Raw genomic sequence first — 21,415 nt, 5'->3', positions numbered from 1 at the left:
GTTCTACTGCAGTGACATTAGACAAGTCACTTCCCTCTGCCGCCGCCGTGAACCTGCTCAGCCCTGCCCTGCTCACCTCCGAGGTGGCCCTGAGGACCTGCTGTGAGCCTCACGGGTTAGTTCTAAACCCACCCTGATATCCCCTGAAGCTTCGAGTGTCTCTCAGTGATTCATGCTGAGTGGAAGCGCCAGGGCCAACCGGCAAGGAGAAAGAAGTTTGGGGTGCTCCCCACTTAAGACCCACGGTTTCTGGTCCTCTCCAAGACCCGGGTCCTCAGTCCTTCCTCCCTAGGTCCTATCTCTGCTGCTAGCAGAACAGTTGAGGCCCAGAGCACAGCTCAGGTGACCTAACTGGGCGGAGCAGGGAGGACGGGGGCGCCTCCTGTGAGGAGGGACCGAACCCTGAACCCAACGTAGGCTGCCCCTTCCCGCCGCTGTTGCCGGGCTCCGCACCTGCGCCCCGCCCCCAACGTGTTTCGGGGGGCGGGGACGAGGCGGACCCAACCTGTGGAGACGCGAAGGGAGGGGCGGTGGCCACTGCTTGCGGGCTCCCCAGGCCGGGCTGGACGGGTGTCTGGCCCTTTAAGGTCCGCCCTCGAGGAGGTGCCAGGCCCTGGTGGCTCCGGACTCTCCTTCCTGGTCCTGCGGGGCAGGGACTGTCCGTGGGGCTGCGGGAGGGTGCTGTGCCCCTGCCGGGCCAGGTGCCCCCGGTCTGGTCGCATGGCCCTGGTCACCGTAAGCCGCTCGCCCCCGGCCGGCGGCCACTCCACGCCTGTGGGGCCCACGGTGAGTCTGGCTTTGCTGTGGTCCTGCCCACGCAGCTGGCTGCCAGTTGGGCCTGGGGGAGTGCTTGCTGTCCACGGGCAGCCTCCCCTGAAGCCTGGGAGTGTCCGGAGGGGGACTTCAAGTCTCAGGCTGTGGGGAGAGGGGTTGGGGGGGGGAATCTTGAGGCAATCAGGAACTCGGACCAAGGCGAGATCCGGAGCCAGAGTCGTGACCGCCTGCGGAGGCCCTACCCCGCTCTGGGCCCGGACGGGGGCCAAAGTCTCAGGCGTCTCCAGCCTCGGGCTGCCCGCACCGCTCCATCCCCCCACGCCTCCTTACCTCCGGCCGCTGGACCTGAACCTGGGCCCGGGCTTCCCCCAGTGCCTCCACGTGGAGAGTGGACTGGAGCGCCAAGGGGACCTGACCCCCTTTCTGGTTCCATTCCCCACTGCGGGGGTGGGCGGTGTGCGCGGAGGGGGCGCGATCCCCTCACCGTCCACCACAGCAGCCCTGAGACAGGGGAGAGGAGAAACCTTCCCTGCCACTTCACTCTGCCCTGGGGGCTGCTTTCTCAGCAGGACCAGGTGTCCCAGAGCAGAAGCCGGCTCCAGCGAAGGTGAGCACCTCTTCCCAACACACGCACCTCCGTCCAGCCGCCAGCCTTGGCCACTGCCATCCTGGAGGACTTGCAGCCAAAGCCCACTACGTACTGTGTGGGGCAGTGTTGCCAGTAGGCATAGCTGGTGGGCACAGCTGGCTGCCTTTGCTTTCATCTTCCCCCTGGTCAGTTGGGGCTCCTTCACCCACTGTCCTGGACCTGGCTCTGGCCAGTGGTCACGAGCCAGTGGGCAGCATGGGACGGCAGGGCCTGAGGACTCCTGAGTCCCCACCAGGCTCACAGTATCTACTGAGTTAGGCAGGTGGGAAGGAAAAGGAAGCAACCTCCACCCCTCCTCAGACAAGAATAGATGGGCTGGAGGCTTGAGAGCCTCCAGGGCAGTGCTTCCCAAAGTGTTGGGGCAGCGTTACCCGGGAACTGGTTAGAAATGCACATTCTCAGGCCTCCACTCCAGGCCCACTGAGTCTCTGGGGATGGGGTCCAACACCTGTTTTAACAAGCCCTCCAGGTGATTCTGACACACCCCTGTCCTAAGGGCTACGATGGGCCATAATAGTTTCCCTGCTCCCCTGCCAGGCAGAGCTTTGCAGTACTCCGCGGGGCTGTCCTGGGACTGCAGGATGGAGGCGATGATGGAGATGCAGCCAAGGCCAGCTCTGAGCAAGTGGAGGAACCCCCCGGGGAGGAGCAGCCCCACGGGGACCAGACAGACGACGGGCATGGGCCCCAGAGTCTCAGGAAGCAGGAACAGAGTCAGCACCTGCGCCTCATGGTGGGGCTGCTAAGGCCACAAGACGACATCCGCCTGGTGAGGGCCCCGTCCAGAGCCCTCTGGCCCTCTGAAAGGGGAGAGAGCCACTCCCCAGGTGGGAGGAGAGGGTGGAATGGGGCCAGTGTGTGTGTGTTTGGGGAGCAGTGGTGTGAGAGCAGGGGGCCCCCTGGGGAGCGTAGCGGTTACCCAAACCCCAATGACTCTGCTGTTTCGGCTAGAGTTGTCTTAACAGGGCGATCCGGTCATGTCTTCGGGTCTCTGGAGAGCTGGGAGAGGATGGGGAGGTTTGTCCGATGTGAGCCTGTAGGGTCAGATTAGGTCCAAGAGCTGGGAATTACCCAGAGGCGGGTTTCTGTTCAACCAGCACAAGACCTTCCTGACTATGTGAGTTGCCCACAAATGAACTGGTGCTCAGGGGGGCCTGCTGAGCACCCACCGTGGGCTCGTGTGCTGGAGGGGCCCGTGCGGGAATGGGACACAGGTGGGAAAGTGAGGACCAGTTCCCAGATGCCTGTGGAACAATCTCACTGTCTGCAGCAAAATGGGAAAAACAAGATGCAGTCAGTTTTTTGTAAGGCAGAATTCATTCCACAGAAGCACCATCCTTTATTGTGAAACTGTGTCCTTAATATTTCTTTGGTGAAAAACATTCCTTGAATCAAATTATGGTAATGGCAAGTGGAAAGGTGTTTCTTAAACCTCCTTCCTAGGCAGAAAAAAAAAAAGGGCAATCTGTCATGGCCATTCTCCCCTTTTTTTTCACATACACCCTCTCTGAGAAGAATCTTTCTAAACATTTTATTGGACCATGAGATCCCAAAGTTGGGAACCACTAGATTGTAACCACTGATCTGGTATCTGGGAAGAGAGGGATGGATGTGGAGGGAGCAGGTGGCAGGTCTGTTCTAGACCCGGCTGTGTGTCAGGTGGGGGTGGGGGGAGCAGGGTGCTCTGGGCCACTGTGACCCCGGGCTTTTCCCTTCCCATCTTCTCCAGGCAGCCCAGCTGGAGGCGGCCCGGCCCGCCAGGCTCCGCTACCTGCTGGTAGTTTCCACAAGAGAACGTCTGAGCCAGGATGAGACAGTCCTTCTGGGCGTGGATTTCCCTGAAAGCAGGTGGGAGCAGGGAGAGAAAGGGAGGAGGGCAAGGAAGTGAGGTGCTGGGTGACAACAGCTTTCCCTCTGTCCCCGCCAGCTCCCCCAGCTGCACCCTAGGCCTGGTCTTGCCTCTCTGGAGTGACACCCAGGTGTACCTAGATGGAGACGGGTAAGAGGTGGCAACTGGAGGGAAGGGAAAGGAGAGAGGTCAGAGGGTGGAATAACTAAGTGTGATGTATGGGGCGGGGAGGGGTGCAGGGGTGTGGTGGTACTGGGGAGCAACTGCAGAACTCTAGGCTGGGCCTACTGTCAGCTCCACTTGAGATTCGCCGTGTGATCCTGGGCAAGTCACCTAACTGCTCTGGGCCTCAGCTGCCCCATATCTGGCAAACAGGGCTTATTTTGAAGTTTAGATGATGTGTATATACTTTGAGGACCAGCCTTAGGTGGCTAGTGGGAAGGCCTCTCAGGGGACCCTGTCCCAGAGCCAGGAGCTGGGTTCCACCCCCACCTGATCTCCCACAGGGGCTTCAGTGTGACATCTGGTGGGCAGAGTCGAATCTTCAAGCCAGTCTGCATCCAGACCATGTGGTAAGGGGCTGGGTCTTGAAGATGGCTCAGGGTCTGGGTAGGGGCAGCAGGGAGGACAGCGTGACCCAGCCTCTCCTCTGTCCCAGGGCCACGCTCCAGGTGTTGCACCAGGCATGTGAGGCGGCTCTAGGCAGTGGTCTTGTGCCAGGGGGCAGTGCCCTCGCCTGGGCCAGCCACTACCAGGACAGACTGAGCTCTGACCAGAGCTGCCTCAACGAGTGGATGGCCATGGCTGACCTGGAGTCTCTGCGGCCTCCCAGCATCGAGCCCGGCCGGTCAGTACAGGGAGGGGAGGAGAGGGGGCTGTGCCATGGCAGAGCGGGGAAGGGGCCCCTGGACTGACGGGCTCGGTTCCCAGGCCCTCGGGACAGGAGCAGATGGAGCAGGCGATCCGGGCTGAGCTGTGGGAGGTGTTGGACTCCAGTGACCTGGAGAGCATCACTTCCAAAGAGGTGGGCAGGGTGCCGGGGACCAGGCGGGGAGCTGGGCCCTGGTTGCAGGGGCCTCCGGCTGGGCCCCAGAGGCGTCCTCTCCTTGGAGCCTTCCCATTTTAGCTTTCCTCCTGTCTGAGCTGTTGTCACGTGCCTGGCCTCAGCTTCTCTGCCTTGATGGGACAGAGTATTGTCCTCAGAGGCCTTTCCCTCCCCCAGGGAAAGCTGGGGCATCGGGAACCTCGCAAGGCGCCCCCAGCCTCTCCTCACCCTCCTGCCTGCAGATCCGCCAGGCCCTGGAGCTGCGCCTGGGATGCCCTCTCCAACAATACCGCGACTTCATCGACAACCAGATGCTGCTCCTCATGGCCCAGCAAGACCGGGCGTCCCGCATCTTCCCCCACCTCTACCTGGTGAGCTGCAGGCTGAGGGCTGGGAGATGGGGCCTGCTGCCGCTGGGGGAGAGGGCCAATGACACTCTCTCCGTGTTCACAGGGCTCAGAGTGGAATGCAGCGAACCTGGAGGAGCTGCAGAGAAACAGGTGGGGTTTCGAGCCCTCCCAGGACTGCCCGCCCTCTGTCCTCCCCCGTGGGGAAACCTGGCCAGAAACCCCCAGAACCCTCTCAGCAGCAGCTAGCTCTGCTTCCAGCTCTGCCCCTGGGGCCGTTCCCCTCGCATGGGCTCAGGGGGGGACAGGAGAACAAGCTACCCTGCTGGTCTGCTGGCGGAAAAGCCCCTCTTTGCCTGACCACATCTCTGGGAGAAGGGAGGGCCCCTCCCCTGTGGGAGACCTGGCTGCCCGTTCCCAACAGCTCCTGTCACTTGTCCATCATGGGCTTTCGGGAAACCTGCTGTGACCCTTGTCATCCAGCTGCTGCAGATCCACCACCCCATCTCAGCTGAACTCCGAAGCCCTTCTCTAACTGACTTCTGACGATAACAGAAGGGCATGTGTTGCAGGCCGCCCAGCAGCTACCTGGAAGTGGGGTGGGGACGGGCCAGGGGGGACAGTACTCAAGCCCAGTGGGGTGAACCGATTTGCTCAAGGTCACCGTCATCTCCTCCTCCCACCGCAACTGTGCCGCCCCCACCGGACCCTCAGAACCAAGAAAACTAACACCCAGGGTCCGCCGGCTCCGCTGGCCAACGGGCCTGGTGCCCGTGGCCACGTCAGCCTGGCCTTGTGCCCCGTGCTGCAGGGTGAGCCACATCCTGAACATGGCCCGCGAGATTGACAACTTCTACCCTGAGCGCTTCACCTACCACAACGTGCGCCTCTGGGATGAGGAGTCGGCCCAGCTGCTGCCCCACTGGAAGGAGACGCACCGCTTCGTGGAGGCTGCAAGGTCGGGCCGTCCCACCCCTCCGCCCGCCCCATCCCAGCTTCCTGCCATCCAGGACCTGTGCCTCCTCCTGTCTGCTCTGCCCTCAGCTTTTCTGGCCCTCGGGGTCCTTACCTCCTTTCCCCTCTGCTCTGGGAGGTGAGCCCACCACCTTCCTGCCTTTCCCCGACACTCTTGGCACAGCAAGGGGGCGGGGGAGGGGGAAGCTGACCCGGTTCGGCCTCCACAGAGCGCAGGGCACCCGGGTGCTGGTCCACTGTAAGATGGGCGTCAGCCGCTCGGCCGCCACGGTGATCGCCTACGCCATGAAGCAGTATGGCTGGAGCCTGGAGCAGGCTCTGCGCCACGTGCAGGAGCTGCGGCCCATCGCTCGCCCCAACCCCGGCTTCCTGCGCCAGCTGCAGACCTACCAGGGCATCCTGACTGCTAGGTATGGAGTGGGGGACGAGGGGAAGGGGGTGGTTGGGGGTGGGTGCTGGAGGTTGTGGCTGGGTCACTGGAAGCTGACTCGGCCACCCCCTCGCAGCCGGCAGAGCCATGTCTGGGAGCAGAAAGTGGGTGGGGCCTCCCCAGAGGAGCACCTGGCCCCCGAGGTCTCTACACCGTTCCCACCTCTTCAGCCAGAACCCGGGGGCAGTGGGGAGCTGAATGTGGTGGGGTTGGAGGAAATCCAGGCAGCCTCAAAAGAAGAGCCTGGGTCACGGCCCCGTATCAATCTCCGCGGGGTTATGAGGTCCATCAGCCTCCTGGAGCCATCCTCAGAGCTGGAAAGCACCTCGGGGGACAGTGACCTGCCAGAGGTGAGGCTGGGGCTAAGGAAGGAGCCCAGGTTGAGGCAGAGTGGGGGCCAAAAGGAGGAGAGGGCAGATGGCCGGAGGATGGAGAAAGTCCAGGACTGGGGCTCGGCTGGGCCCTGAGCGGGGGGCACCTGAGCAGGGGGACCACACCCTGGGCAGCTCCTTTTCATCCCCTCAGAGTAGCCGAGGAGAACCGATGAGGACAGGCGAGCGCTGCCTTCCATGGGAGCTGGAGAGCAGTCACGGGACAGGGCCATCTGGTGGGCTCCACAGCCAAACCGGCCCTAGGCTGGCGGCTGCAGGCAGCTCTCAGCCTGACGAAAGGACTTGCTACCTAAGCGGCAGGGCTGCCCAGCCTTGGAAGGAGCATCCTCCGCAGGCCAGGAGCTGCACAACCAACTGTTGACGCCAGATGGGTGTGGATAAGAGGCTCTCAGCACCCCCTCCCAAATCGGAAGGGCAACCCATCGAAGGATGGTGTGCAGTGGGGTCATAGCACTCACACAACCGAAGTGCTGGCTGAGTAGCTGAGCAGCCTCTCTGTGCCAAGCGCTGCAGGGCACGAGTGTAAGACCTGGCCCTTGCCTTAGGAAGCCAGGCCCCCCCATGTGACTTGAGGCCAAGGTGGCTGACCCGGAGGAAGGAGAGCTCACCTCACAGAGGATGGGAACATTTGGGAAAGGCACCCTGGAGGAGGTGGCACTGGGTGTGGAAGGCTGGGGGGAGGAACAGATGGTTGATGGGCGGGCGTGTGTGTTCCTAAAGGCAGGGTGTCCTCACTCAGCACCCAGCCCAGGGCCCGGCACCCGGAAGATGTTTCCCTTGTGGCTCATGGGACTGACTGTACAAAGCAGTGGGGGGCAAGAGGAGGAGGAGAGGACCCCAAGGACGCAGTGGGCGCAGGGGAGCTAAGGAGGGCTTCTGGGGGCCACACAGGTGAGGGCTGAAGAGCAGTGGCAGTAGGGCTGGGGTGCTGCCTTCCCTTCTAGGGAAATCTGACCTGTGAGTACCTGCAGTAGCTTTTGCTGTATTCACTCAACAGATGCTCTGCATCTACCCTTTTCTAGGCTCTGTGCTCCGTGCCGCTGCCTTGGAACGACTTCCCGTGACTCTTCTTTATACTCTCATCCTTCCAGGTTTTCTCTCCAACGGAGTTTTCAGATGAAGACCCTCCACAGCCCTTCCCTCAGCTCTCAAGCGCCGAGGGAGGCCAGCAGGCCCGCAAGGGGCCTTGGCCTGCCCTTAAGTCCCGCCAGTCTGTGGTTGCCCTCAACAGCGCCGCCCTGGTGGCCAGCCGGACCCGGGCCTTCCAGGAGCAGCGGAAGGCTGGCTGTCCGTCCACACCCAGGCACCCGAAGGTGGTGAGGCAGCCCAGCGTGGATGACAGTGGCGAGGAGGGCGAGGTGTGAGCCCACCCACATTCCCATGCCCCCCTAGACACAAACAGAGGCACCGGAACACAGCTTCTGGGATGAGCACCCCTCACTCCTGTCGGCCTGTCCATGTTCCTCTTAGCTCCTCCCCAGGAGGCCCCAGACTCCCGTCACTACAGCCTCAGCACCTACAGCCTTAAGTCTCAGACCCATGTCCACCTGTCCAAGGGCTCAAGATTTCCTCCACATTTGGGGATGTGGTAGAGAGACGGAAGGTGCCTTTGGGGGCAACAGTACCGTAGCTTCATTCTCAACTGCTGCCTGAAACACACACTTGCAGCCATGGAATAAAAAACAGTTTCTCAGTGCAGAAAGGCTCATGCTCCCTCCCTCCCCTACTCCTGTCTGCCTCATCCCCCCGACCCCATTTCACTCCTGGGGCTCTGCAGAGAACCAGTGGCCCCCAAAGGCCAAGAGTAACTTCAGTCCCCAAACCTGGGAGTTTCTGAGGAGTGGGGAGCCAGAGCCCTCTGGCGGAGCTGGCTGGTCAGCCTCCCTCACACCCCCCATAAGCAGCCTGAGTCTCCGCTGCTGCCCCCAGCACCCTCCGCCTGCACTGCACTGGAGCACAGGGCACTATGCCAAAGAGAGCCTTCTTTCTGAGCTTCACGGCCTCTGGCCAGTTTTTCATAGTCTTAATAGTGTCTGGCTTTGTACTTAGAAAGAAAAAACATTTTCATATTGTTTTAATTTTATGATAAAGCTTGTCGGTCCACTCTTTCTCTGGTTGCACAAGGAGTGTGGCCTCTCCTTACCCCTTCCATTCTCTTCATAGTTCCCAGGTATCTTGCGACAGGCCCTTTTGGGGAGTGGTGTGTTTGGGGCGGGGTGGGAGGAAAATTGGGGAAGAGAAGAGGGGAGGTCGGCGCTATCTCCCTCATCTCCCGGGGCAGGGCCTGGGTAAATGCTAGCTGCCCCGCCCCCCTCAGGCAGGTCGGCAGGGGAACAAGTCTACACTGGACAGCAGGTGCTGGGCTCTGTCGGGGCAGCGGAAGGGAGTTACCCATGAGGAAATGGAAGCTGTTGATGCCTATGTGGACAGGACCAAGCCTGTCACAGAAGCTAAGGCTCCTTTTGGGCACTTGATGCTAGTTCTTGAGCACACTTTGGGTCCCAAGAATCTTCTTCTTGCTACAATGCAAGAGAGCCTGACTTTCCAAGCCAGCCTATCACTGCCAGGGAAGAAGGACCCTCGGTGGGCCCTCCCCTCTGCCTAGGGGTTCCTTCTGCTCAGTTACAATGTTCAAGAAGAGTAAGTGGGTCCATCTGTGTCACTTCTCTCCCCTCTTCCCCAGATCATATGCTCTGCCCTGTAACACTCTAGTTTGGTTGGGGGTTGGGAGTGGGTGGGTGCAGCTCCTTCCCTCAAAGCAGGCCTCAGATAGGAGCTGGCAGCAAATGTTCTTGTTGATTGAGACCTCACGCCCAGTTTTAGGAATGAATCTCTCACCCAGACCCTGATGGGACCCCCAGCACTGCTCTAACCCTAGTGGACGGAGGAGCAGGACACTTGGGTTCTAGCCCCAGCTGTATCACTTACAAGTTACTTCATCTTAAGTCTCTGTTTCTTTCTGTAAGACAAAAGGATTAAACCAGGAAATCCCTAGACCCCACCTCCTGCTTTGATATTTTAACAATACGTGTCCTCTGTACACTGACAGAATTCAGCCTCAACATGCTCTCTAGAAGAGGAATCATTTGTACCTGTCTGTGGGTAGCAGGCCCAGGGTCACAAGGTGGGGTACAGAGAAGCCAGATGTGATTCTTGATCCATTTGGCTGGTCCACCCTGCCGAGCAGGGAAGGGGCTGCCTGCCATCTACAGCCACCCATGAGTCCCACCCAGACTGCCCTTTCAGCAGTTCTGGGCCGGGGCTCGGGGACAGTGGGGGTGACAGTGTCAGGAGGGAAGCCAAGGTTGGACCCTGCCCTCCTGCAGTCTGTGCAGCTGGGAAGGCAGGATCCAGTCATGAACTCAGAGCTGTGGGGCCCACTAGAATCTATGGAGAAGTAAGAATTCAGCACGAGGAGAAACAAAAATTGGAGGGGAAATTATCTGCATCAAAAATACAGACAAATGGGGCTTCCCTGGTGGCACAGTGGTTGAGAGTCCGCCTGCCGATGCAGGGGACGCGGGTTCGTGCCCCGGTCAGGGAAGATCCTACATGCCGTGGAGCGGCTGGGCCCGTGAGCCATGGCCGCTGAGCCTGCACGTCTGGAGCCTGTGCTCTGCAACAGGAGAGGCCACAACAGTGAGAGGCCCGCGTACCGCAAAAAAAAAAAAAAAAAAATACAGACAAATGATTAAGAACTATATGTACACTGGGAGTTCCCTGGTGGCCTAGTGGTTAAGATTCCAGGCTTTCACTGCTGTGGTCGAGGGTTCAATCCCTCGTTGGGGAACTGAGGTCCCTCAAGGCGTGGCATGGCCCAAAATAAAAAAGAAAAGAAAAGAAAAAGAACTGTATGTATAGACAAAGCTCATACAAGTTGCTAAAGGGGCAAAAAACACAGTTTTTAAAAAAAAGATATAAAATGAAAAGAGTGTCTCCCTCCGATCTTGTCCTCCAATCCTTCACAGGCAATCATTGTTACCAGCTTCTTCTAAGGCCCTCCAAAGACATTCCATGCTTAAGCCATCAAATACATTTGTGTACTCTTTTTTAAGTATAAATTAAAGCATATTAACATACTATTCTGCATTTTGAAAATTTTTTTCATATCACAGAAGAGCTCTACATCAGTACAGAAAGCTCTGTCTAATTTTTAAAATAAGCACACATATTTTATGGAATCCATCATGACTTAAGTGGTCATCTACTGATGGACATTTATATTGTTCTGGGGTTGGTTTTTTTTTTCCATTTCAAGTAATGCTTAAGTACCCTTGTATATACTTTCTTGTGCACACATGGCCACTAATTCCGTAGGACATATTTCTAGAATTGCCGAAGCAAATTCATTCTTCGTTTTTAATTCTGAAGGGCACTGCCTAATTTCCTTGTAAGAAGTTGCACTAATTTACAACGAATGGGAATGCCTGTTTATGTTCTTAAAGGACTGTCCAACCTGCACATCAGTCACCTCATATGAACCTTGCAGCACTCTCAGAGGAGAAAGGGGAGCCATTACAATCACTACCGTTTTAGAAATAAGGAAACTGAGGCTCAGAGAAGTAACTGGGTCTCTGACAGGGCCTGAATTAGGTTTCTAGATCTCAGTCCAGAGGCCTAACTCGGGAATGGAGAAGGTGGTTCCAGGGCAGTCAACGCACTGGGCAGGGAAGCCGGAGGGATGGTCAGGACAGGCCCTGCTCACGGGGTCCCAATTTAACTCCCACCCGATATAGGATTCTCTTAGGGGTCGGAGTGGTCGCCCGGCCCGACTAGAACACTTGTGCGACGAGGAGCTCGGGTCCCTCGGGCAGCCGGTCCCTCCTGGGCCAGCTCCCACCTCCACAACGTTCTCCCTCCGTCGGGGCCGGCTCGACCCGGCCTGGGACGAGTCACGAGCCAGGGCGTCCCCTCAAGAGAAACTACCTTTCAGGCTCTGGCGGCCTCTCCTACGCCGGCAGCGCCCAGAAAGGGCCCAGGGCAGCCGGGGAACCCTGCGTCTCTGAACTGACCGCGACGCTGGAGCGCCATCTTGCGTCCGTTCCTCTGGCCACCAGGTGACAGCCCGGAAACCACATTTCCCATGGTGCCTAGCGCGTCCGCGCAGGCGCAAAGAGCCTCTCTCCTTTTTCCCGTTTCCAGGGCAACCTAGCCCTCCCCGGTCCAGGTGGCTAGACCCTGCTGAGGGTCGAGCCGTTGCTTCCCGTCAGGTGCCCCGGCGCCAGGACCGGGTCTACAGACTGTTGAGGGAGCAAAGTAGGAGCCTGAGGAGAGGAGGCCAGGCGACCCTGCCTCCCTCCGGGGCCAGCGCTTCCGAATTCTGCTCGGCGTCCGGGCGTCCGCGCCCTCCTGGGGCCTCGGCCTTCTGAGGCGAAGGGGTCAGGGGAGGCCCGGGTTAGCGAGGCCATGTCCGGCTCTGGCCTGCGCGGCCCCGCTCGTTCCACGTCAGCGCTTTGTCACTCCCGGCCGAGGGCCTGCGCGCCGCCGACAAGCACTCCCGAGGCGCGGGCCGGTGAGTTGATGGTTGGCGCCCCAGGTGAAGGTGCTGGTAGCGCCGGGCAGGATAACGAGCGCTCCCAGGGTTGGACACGGCTCTGCCTGTGATGGACCCGGGACCTGCGCTCAGCGCTCTGGGCTTCACTTCCCCCTCTGTAAAATGGAGTTTGGACTGGTACTCTTGTGCACCTTGCGATTCTGTTGCAGAAAAGCCCCTGGCTCTGTGTGACCTAAGGGACATGTCCCTTTATCTCTCTGAGCCCAAGTTTCCTGTCTGTAAAGTAAGGAGGTTGAAGCAGATTATCCCTAAGGTCTCTTCTAGGGGATATGGGGTCGTTGCCCCTCACTGCACACCACCAAGTGCAAAAAGAAAAAAAGGGACTTGGATGGTTTGAGCAAGAATCTCAGCTCAAGACCTAGAGTCAGAGACACTTGGATATGTGACTTTGGGCAAAGTGATTACATCTCTTGAGCCTCAGTTTCCTCATTTGCAAAGCTGGGGGTAGTGATAGAACCACCTCAGGTTTTTGATGGTTAAATGGAGTAAGTTTTTAGCCTGCCCGTAATAAGCACTATCCCAGTCCCAGCCATCAGTTCCGATATTTTCAAAAACATCCCTTAGCCACTGTGAGAACTTTTCTTAACTTTTGGAGTCACGTCCTCTATTTAATTTATTTATTTATGCTGCACTGTGTCTTAGTTGTGGCAGGCAGCATCTTTAGTTGTGGCATGCGGACTTCTTAGTTGTGACATGCAGGCAGGATCTAGTTCCCCAACCAGGGATAGAACTGGGGCCCCCTGCACTGGGAGCGTGGAGTCTTACCCACTGGACCACCAGGGAAGTCCCCACTTCCTCTGTTGATGGGCAAATCTGTCCTCCTAGGAAGGATGGTTTTATAGGCTGACTCTGATGGGGAAACCCGAGCCTGCTTACCCAAGGCTGGGTGCTCATGGCCAGGGTATCTCTTCCGTTCAGCTGTAGCCTGGGTTATATCATTACCACACAGCATTAGGAAGAGTGAAAAACTGGACACCACGTAGTGCAGAAGATACTTTCCCTTGCATAAGATACACACAGGATGTGAGCACTTACATGTTATAGTGCAGAAACAGCTGACTATTGAATTATAATATTTACATAATATACCATTTACATAAGACTGGATATATATACAGCTATAAGGGATACATAAGAATCCTATGTTACCTGCATTGAGTTCAAGCTTTGTATTAATTGGGAAAATTCTAATAAGAAGTTTTTAATTAGTGATGAAAATGTATTATTTTTAAATCTGAGAACTCCCAATAGCTTCACAAACAAGACTTCATTCATCCAACCGGCATCTTTATGTGGAAGCCGTGTTCCGTGAGTATTATTTGAGCACCTGTTATGCACGTGGTATTTTGGGGGGACTCCAAAGGATACAAAGATGTGTAAGATGATATTTGCCCTCAAGAAACACGGAGTCTAGTAGAGAAGATCAACTATGCATACAAAACACATATAAGTAGAAAGTGACATGTCTTGAGAGAGGTGCAGGTAACTGTGCTGTGAACCCTCAGAGGCAGGAGACACCACTGCGAAGTGGCTATATGATGAGAGCCACGGAGCAGACAGCGTGTGTGCTGGGCTGTGAAGGATGTGGAGAATGTGGATATGCTAGGAAGTAGGGAAAAGATATTCTGGGCACCCTCGCCACAGCCCTGAGACATGGGGGAGAAATGTCTGTAGATACTGAGTTCTTAGAAGACAGGGACTGGGTTTTGGTCAGTGTTTTTATTCCCAGCTTGGCACATGGATGGCACACAGTAAATAATAGTGAATGAACGGGAGCTGTGAGTTTCCTGCAGAGGGGAAGCGAGATGTGGTCTCTCTGTTACCCTGAGGCCCTTTTATTAGGCTCACTTCTTACAGCCACTCTTCCGGGGAAGAACGTGAAGAGGCAGATGATTATGGGGCAAGGGCCATATCGTTGGCATATTTGGTGCAGGACCAGCCAACTGGGAGCAGGGTGAACAGGGTCTCGTGAATGGGTAGGAGGGTTTGTGAGTCTCCTTCTCTGGAACTGAGCTGAACAGCTACAAGGGGAGGAAGGTACAGCACAGGGTCATGAAGCAATCTGGAGGACCAGTGATGGACACTCCTTTGGCTGTTGTGGCATTTGTGTCTGTTCTTGGCTCTTCTTTTTCAATGGCCCACTCTTCCCCCGAGACATTTCTCTCCCAGCTGTGACCCACCTGGGAGTGGGAAGCTGTGTGCACCACACCAGCAGACTGCCGAGGCCTGCAGCTGCTGCAAGGGAATGAAGCTGGCTGCAGCAGCATCTTCAGGCTGACTTGGAGGCCCTGCCCTTCCACAGGCCTGCCTAGGGCTGAACTTGCGCCAGGAGCTAGCGCTGAAGCAGACTGCGCAGAGCAGTTGTCCCATGACCTGGGGAGTGGAGAACTTCCTTAGGAGCTGGGACGGAGCTGTTACTTGAGGAAGGCAGAGCAGAGAAGATTGAAGGGATAATGGCTTGAGGACAGGGCAAAGCCTCGCAAGTCCTGTTTAGACGTCCCCTCGGACCCTCTCTTGCTCACAGAGGGTATAGTCATCCTCAGAACAAGGAAGCTGGGGAGTGGTTAAGTGAGTACAACAAAGGAAGGGATGGGACACAACTGACTGTCTATTTTGTCCCTAGATGTGGGATGGTGCAGGACTTCTGGGGCCCACAAATGCTCCTTTTCCTGGTGATGTGACCCAAGGTGAGCTGTTACACCCTCTTCCTGGCAGCCTGTGCTCCCACCCCAGGATCCTGTGCTTCTTCTCTGTCCTGCCTCTCCAGTTTGCTTCTGCTCCGCTGGCTGCAGGTAAGTGCCTGCTGGGTGTGTCAGGATTCCTGTATAGCAAAGTGCCCCGGGAAGCCTTAATTACTCCAGACCTGCTGCAGCTCAGGGCCTGCTGTGGAGGCCTACATCAGCCTACGTCAGGGGCGTGACGGTCCATTGCAATTTACAACAGCTGAAAAGTCTTATGTTGTGACTTTAACTTTCCCTTCTGAGAGAGATGAATTTTTAGGTTTAGGTCAAAGAGCCAGTGGTGGCACTGAGACCAGTAATCTTTCCACTGCCTTGGCTGTCACTAAAGGTGTGCCGTCTGCCTCCCGGTAAGGCTAACCTGCAGTTAAACCAGGACTTTCCTTCGTTCCCATTTCAGCCAGATTTCCCTGCCCATTTCCCTCAGTTTTCCAGCCCAGCTTCTCTGTCGCTGGACATATTTCACCAGAGCCTCTCACTCTCACGCCCTTGCTAGTCACTGACTTGTTTCCATGGCAGCAGGTCACACCAGAGCTGGTACTTCTCCCCTTACTCTGCCAGGTTTGCTCGTTCCCAGGCAGACGCCCTGGAGAGCTGGCACACTTTAGGGGATTCTGTATCTGGGCTTGAGGACCAAGAATACAAAAGCTGTTTTCCCAGTGGGTAGGGAGGCAAGTTGGCAAAGGCTGCCCAGTGGGCTTCCCTGGCCTGGGTCGTGACACCACCCCCCAGCCCCCGGCACCCCTGATGGCAGATCAGTGAGCCTGGGAGGTAGAGCTGGGGAGGCAGGTGTGGCAGGGAGGGTCACCCAGAGCAAGCCCGGGCTAGAGCAAGACCCCACGTGCCAGCCTAACTCAGGCCAGACATAACTGTGGTGGCAGGCGACAGGTTGCGTGAAGGAGGCTGCCCCTCCCTGGAGGCTGCGGCGAGGAGAAGGAGCTGATTATATGCACCCCACATAATTGATCTTCATGCGGCCTGAGAAGGCGCGGAGCTGGGCAGCTGTGCCCAGGACAGCAGCCACCTGCCTCTGCAGGCCGTGCTCTGCTGTGCAGCTCACCTCTTGGCTTGGTGGACTGACTCCAAGGCCTCTGACTTTCTCCACAGCTTCCACCCTCACTGGTGGCTCAGCTGGATGCCTCCTCCAGCCCTGTCCGCAGTCTGATTGTCTCCGTGTCCTAAATGTTCCTGTGTGCTAGGCTGAGCTCTGCCTCATCAGAATGTCCACACTCCTGCCGACCTCGAGCTTTTATTTTCTACACAGAAATGGGAAACTGGGAGAGGAGGGCTGAGTGCCATGGGGATAGAGTAAGTGGTTTAGGGGCAACAAATGGAATTATCTGAGCATTGGTGGGATGACTGAGCTGGTAAGCAGAGACCCCCTCCACCAACCCCAGTACTGCTGGGTGTCCTGTATGGCAGGTGGGGCTGGATGGAGCAAGGCCTACTGGGTCTCCCTGCAGCCGGATATGCTGCAGGCGGTCCCTGCTGCCCCCACCACCACCCTGTGCTGGCCTCCCCCTCAGCCCCGCTCTGTCATCTCTTCCCTCTCTCCCGCCACCCCTGACCCACCCACACCTGAGCTGCTTAGGAGTGCCGGTCTTGGCCTGCATGCTGCAGGACTGGTGCGCTTGTGCAGATACTTGATTCCTCTCCTCTTACTGAGGAAAAAGGACTCTGAAAAGAGGGGAAGTTAGGGCAAGAAGACCAAACTACGTGCGGGCTAAGTGGAGAGGAACCAGGGGAGATGCTGAAGAGACACTACAGGAGAAGGACTCAGGGTACCAGTCGGCCCTAAGGGCCTGCTGGTCCCGGGGATGGGTTGTGGGGCCAGGTGAAGCGGGTCCAGTGGAGAATTCTGGTTCTGACTGGACCCTGTCTGACAGCCTGAGGGCTTGTGAAGGATCCATTTGACAGGAAGGCAGGGATAAGACCAAACCTGCTCCGTTTTCTTATAGTTCATGTCTTTGAACCTTGAGCTGCAAACTAGCCTCTCCTGCTGACTTTCCCATTTCCTGTGTTCTCTGACACCCAGGTGTAAACCTCAGGGTGATAACCCGCACTTTCCATGTTTACTCAGTTATCAAATTCTGAAGGTCCTTCACAAAACAGTTGCCTTTTATTCCCACTTCCTCCACCTAGCCCAAGTCCCTGCTCCCATGCCTAGACTACTGTAATAGCCTCCTAGCTGTGATGCCCTTTGGTCTGTCCAGGGCATCATGACTAGATTAATCTTGCAGAAGAATTGCATCACTTCACATGTTACTGCCATGTTTGTTGCCTTCCGTGGTGCTCCCTGTTGCTAGCCAGGAACAGTACAGCCTCTCTGTTCTTTAGCTCAGGACCTTTCCCAGTTTGGCACACAGCCTACCTACCTTTCTGGCTTTATCTCCCAGAACGTCCTAGCATGCACCTTTGACTCAAATCAAACTAGATTACTCGGTGTTTCTTGAAAGCACTTTTTCTTCCTCTTAACCCTTGCTCCTGCTTTTCTCTCTGTCTGGAAGAGTTCTCTCTCACATTCATTTACTCATTTAAAAATATTTATTGAGCATCTTCTTTGTATTTTGAACATCTTCAGACTTACAGAAAAGTTGAAAGAGTAGTACAATGAACATGTATCTAGATTCACCAGTTGTTAACCTTTTGCCACATTTCTTTCTCTTTTCTCTCTCTTTTTCCCTAGATCCACTAAAAATAAGTTGTAGACATTAAGACACTTCACCCCTAAATATTTTGGCCCATATCTCCTAAAAATGAGGACATCTTCTCACGTAACCACAATATCCTTTTTAAAAATTTGTGGTAAAATATACATAACGTGAAATTTACTATGGTAACCTTTTGAAGTTATACAGTTGCATTGCATATAGCTGACTCCCTTTGTTATACAGCAGAAACTTAACACAACATTGTAAAACAATTATACTCCAATAAAGATGTTAAAAAAAAACCACGTATACAACTGTGGCATTAAGTACATTCACAGTGTTATGCAACCATCACCACTATCCACTTCCAGAACTTTTTCATCATCCTGAAAAGAAACTGTACCCAGTAAATATCCCATCCTCCCCTGGTAACCTCTGTTCTACTTTCTGTCTCTATGAAGTTGCCTGTTCTAGGTAGTTCATGTAAGTGGAATCATGCAATATTTGTCCTTTTGTGTCTGGCTTATTTCACTTAGCATAATGTCTTCCAGGTTCACCCATGTTGTAGCATTGTCAGAATTTCATTCCTTTTAAAGGTTGAATAATATTCTAGTGTATGTATATATCACATTTTGTTTAGCTACTCATCTGTTGATGGACACCTGGGTTGTTTCCACCTTTTGGCTGTTGTGAACAATGCTGCTAGGAGCACGGGTGTGCAAGTATCTGTCTGAGTCCCTGCTTTCAATTCTTTCAGATATATACCTAGAAGTGGAATTGCTGGGTCATATGCTAAGTCTATGTTTAAATTTATGAGGACCTGGCAAACTATTTTCCATGGCGACCAAGAAATTTCACAGTGCAGTATTATTATCTAGACTAATTAGGCCATAATTACATTTCTCCACATATCCCTAAAATCTAGACTAGTCCTCTTGCCTTTTTGTTTTTCATGACATTGATATTTTTGAAGAATCCAAGCTAGTTTTCTGGTAAAATATCTCAATTGGAATTTCTTTGAATGTTTCCTCACAATTAGATTCAGGTTAAACCTTTTTGCAAGAATACTACATAAGGGACATGCTCTCTCTTGCGTTGTTTCAATCATTTAATATTGCTTTATCTCATTAGTGTTGATGCTGAACCACTAAGACACCTTACATAGAGGGATACAATGATAGGAAGAAAAGGGGGATAGAAGACAATGGAATCACACCTTTAAATTGCTGACAAAGGGAGAGTTTCCATCTAGAATTCTATAGCCAATGAAAATATCCTTCAAAATGAAAGAGAGGGCTTCCCTGGTGGTGCAGTGGTTGAGAATCTGCCTGCTAATGCAGGGTACACAGGTTCAAGCCCTGGTCTGGGAAGATCCCACGTGCCGCGGAGCAGCTGGGTCCGTGAGCCACAGCTACTGAGCCTGCACGTCTGGAACCTGTGCTCCGCAACAAGAGAGGCCATGACAGTGAGAGGCCCGCGCACCACGATGAAGGGTGGCCCCCGCTTGCCACAACTAGAGAAAGCCTTTGCACAGAAACGAAGACCCAACACAGCCAAAAATAAAAATAAATAAATTAAAAGAAGGCTCAACATTAAAAAAAAAAAAGAAAGAGAAATAAAGACTTCTTCAGAAAAATGAAAGATAAGAGAATTTATTGCCAGCAGACTTGCACTGTGAGAAATGCTAAATGAAGTTATTTAGGCTGAAAGGAAATTTGGAAACTTGGATCTATAGAAAGGAATGAAGAGCCACAGAATTGATAATTCTGGGTAATTATAAAAGCATGGCTGTTTTCTTCTCTTAATTTCCATAAAAGACAAATGACTATTTACAGCAAAAGTAATATAATTATAAGATGCAGTTTGTGACATATGTAGGAAAAAAATATATGATAATAGTACAAAAAATGGAAGAGTAGATTATATTATAGTTTCTTCTTTTGTGAAATGTGGAGTTCAATTACACTGTGAGAAATTAGTGATACATATTTATAATTTCTAGAGCAATCATTAAAAATAAAAAGGTATAGCTAAAATGCAGAGATGAAACAAAGTATAATATTAATTATATTTAATATTGAATTATAATGTGTGACAATTATATCTATATTAATAATACTATTACATTTATAATATTAATTATGTATCATATTAATATAAATATAATATTCAATTCCTCAAAAGAAGTCAGGAAAAGAACTGAGGAACAAAGAACATATGGGGCAGACCTTCCCTGGTGGCACAGTGGTTGAGAGTCCGCCTGCCAGGGCTTCCCTGGTGGCGCAGTGGTTGAGAGTCCGCCTGCCGATGCAGGGGACACGGGCTCGTGCCCCAGTCCGGGAAGATCCCACATGCCGCGGAGTGGCTGGGCCCGTGAGCCATGGCCACTGAGCCTGCGCGTCCGGAGCCTGTGCTCTGCAACGGGAGAAGGCCACAACAGTGAGAGGCCTGCGTACCACAAAAAAAAAAAAAAAAAAAAAAAAAAAAAAATCCGCCTGCCAATGCAGGGGACGTGGATTCGATCCCTGGTCCGGGAAGATCCCACATGCCGCAGAGCAACTAAGCCTGTGCTCCACAACTACTGAGCCTATGCTCTAGAGCCCATGAGCCACAAATACTGAGCCCATGTGCCACAACTACGGAAGCCCGCGTGCCTAGAGCCCGTGCTCCGCAACGAGAGAAGCCACCGCAATGAGAAGCCTGCACACCGCAACAAAGAGTAGCCCCCACTCGCGGCAACTAGAGACAACCCGTGTGCAGCAGCAAAGAACCAACACAGCCAAAAATAAATAAATTAATTAACTTAAAAATATATAATAAAAAAAGAACATATGGGGCAAATAGAAAACAAATAGCAAGATGATAGACTTTGTTATGGGTTGAATTGTGTCCCCCACCAAAGCATATATTGAAATCCTGCACCTCCGAATGTGACTTATTTGGAGACAGGTATTGTTTTTTTTTTGTCTTTAAAAATTTATTTTATTTTATTTTTTTGGAGATAGAGTCTTTGTTGTTTTTTTTTTCACTTCATTAAAGATAAGCTCCTTTATTTCATACAGATATACAGATACATATACGTATAGATAGATATATAATCTTTTTTCTGATTTTATTTTCTTTATATTGAAGTACAGTTGATTTACAATGTTGTGCCAATCGCTGCTGTTATAACAGTTTTTTAATACTAATTACAGCTTTATTTTAATAAACCCTGTCCTTGGTTATTATATCCTACTTTTCCAAGGAGATAGAGTCTTTTCAGAAGTATTATGTTAAAATGAGGTCATTAGGGTAGACCGTAATCCAATATGACTGGTGTCCTTATAAGAAGAGGAAATTGGGACACAGACATGTACAGAGAGAAAATGATGTGAAGGCACAGGGAGAAGATGGTTGTCTGCAGGCCAAAGATTGAGGCCTGGAATAGATCCTTTCCTCACAGCCCTCAGAAGGAACCAACCCTGCCAACACCATAATCTCAGACTTCTTGCTTCTAGAACTATGAGTAAATAAATTTCTGTTGTTTAAGCCACCCAGTCCATGGTACTTTGTTATGGCAGCCCTTGCAAACTAACACAGACTTAAACCCAACTGTATTAATAATTCCATTAAATAGAAATGCTCCAATTAAAAAACAGAGCTTGTCAGAATAAAAAGTCAAAACCCAACTATAGTTGACCCTTGGACAATGCAGGGGTAAAGGGCACCAACCCTCCCTGCAGTGGAAAATGTGAGTATAACTTTACAGCTGGCCCTCCCTATCTGCAGTTCTGCATCAACAGATTCAACCAACCGATGATCGTCTAGTACTGTAGTACATATTTATTGAAAAAAAATCCGTGTATAAATGGATTTCAAACCTGTGTTGTTCAACCTGTATATATCTAAAAGAAGTATAATTTTAACATACAGACACAATGTAAAAGGATGAAAAAAGATATTCTATGCACATAGAAAGCTGGTATGGCTATATTAATATTGGACAAAGAAATGTCACGACAAGGAGAA

The 21,415-nt window shown here is 53.3% G+C and overlaps 1 protein-coding gene and 1 long non-coding RNA gene across 7 annotated transcripts in view; both read left to right on the top strand.

Annotated features, from left to right (window-relative positions):
* The first annotated feature begins 506 nt into the window (after positions 1 to 506).
* SSH3 (slingshot protein phosphatase 3) lies at positions 507 to 8,571 on the top strand. Of its 2 annotated transcripts, none has more exons than XM_082628549.1 (14): positions 507 to 786; positions 1,344 to 1,381; positions 1,961 to 2,192; positions 3,153 to 3,271; positions 3,351 to 3,422; positions 3,779 to 3,844; positions 3,931 to 4,119; positions 4,203 to 4,296; positions 4,560 to 4,688; positions 4,771 to 4,817; positions 5,476 to 5,622; positions 5,849 to 6,049; positions 6,146 to 6,419; positions 7,553 to 8,571. In XM_082628549.1, the coding sequence occupies exons 1-14, from the start codon at positions 721 to 723 to the stop codon at positions 7,823 to 7,825; spliced, it is 1,947 nt and encodes a 648-aa protein (XP_082484675.1). In that variant the 5' UTR covers positions 507 to 720; the 3' UTR covers positions 7,826 to 8,571. The 2 variants fall into 2 exon arrangements, with proteins under 2 accessions (XP_082484675.1, XP_082484674.1); XM_082628548.1 differs by having other exon boundaries at positions 1,341 to 1,381.
* Positions 8,572 to 11,634: 3,063 nt separating this feature from the next.
* LOC309807869 overlaps positions 11,635 to 21,415 on the top strand; it is a 30,969-nt gene continuing 21,188 nt past the window's right edge. For 4 of the 5 annotated variants that reach the window (XR_014294681.1, XR_014294682.1, XR_014294683.1 and 1 more), the window contains exons 1-2: positions 11,635 to 11,973; positions 14,639 to 14,807. This is a non-coding gene — a long non-coding RNA (uncharacterized lncRNA). Of the gene's footprint in view, positions 11,974 to 14,638; positions 14,808 to 15,860; positions 17,681 to 21,415 lie in introns of those variants that run through there. The other variant, XR_014294685.1, reaches the window with a different exon arrangement.

This window comes from Mesoplodon mirus (genome assembly GCF_964341445.2).
Source record: "Mesoplodon mirus genome assembly, chromosome: 7".
Taxonomy (NCBI): Eukaryota; Metazoa; Chordata; class Mammalia; order Artiodactyla; family Ziphiidae; genus Mesoplodon; species Mesoplodon mirus.
This window is presented reverse-complemented; position numbering and strand designations above follow the sequence as displayed.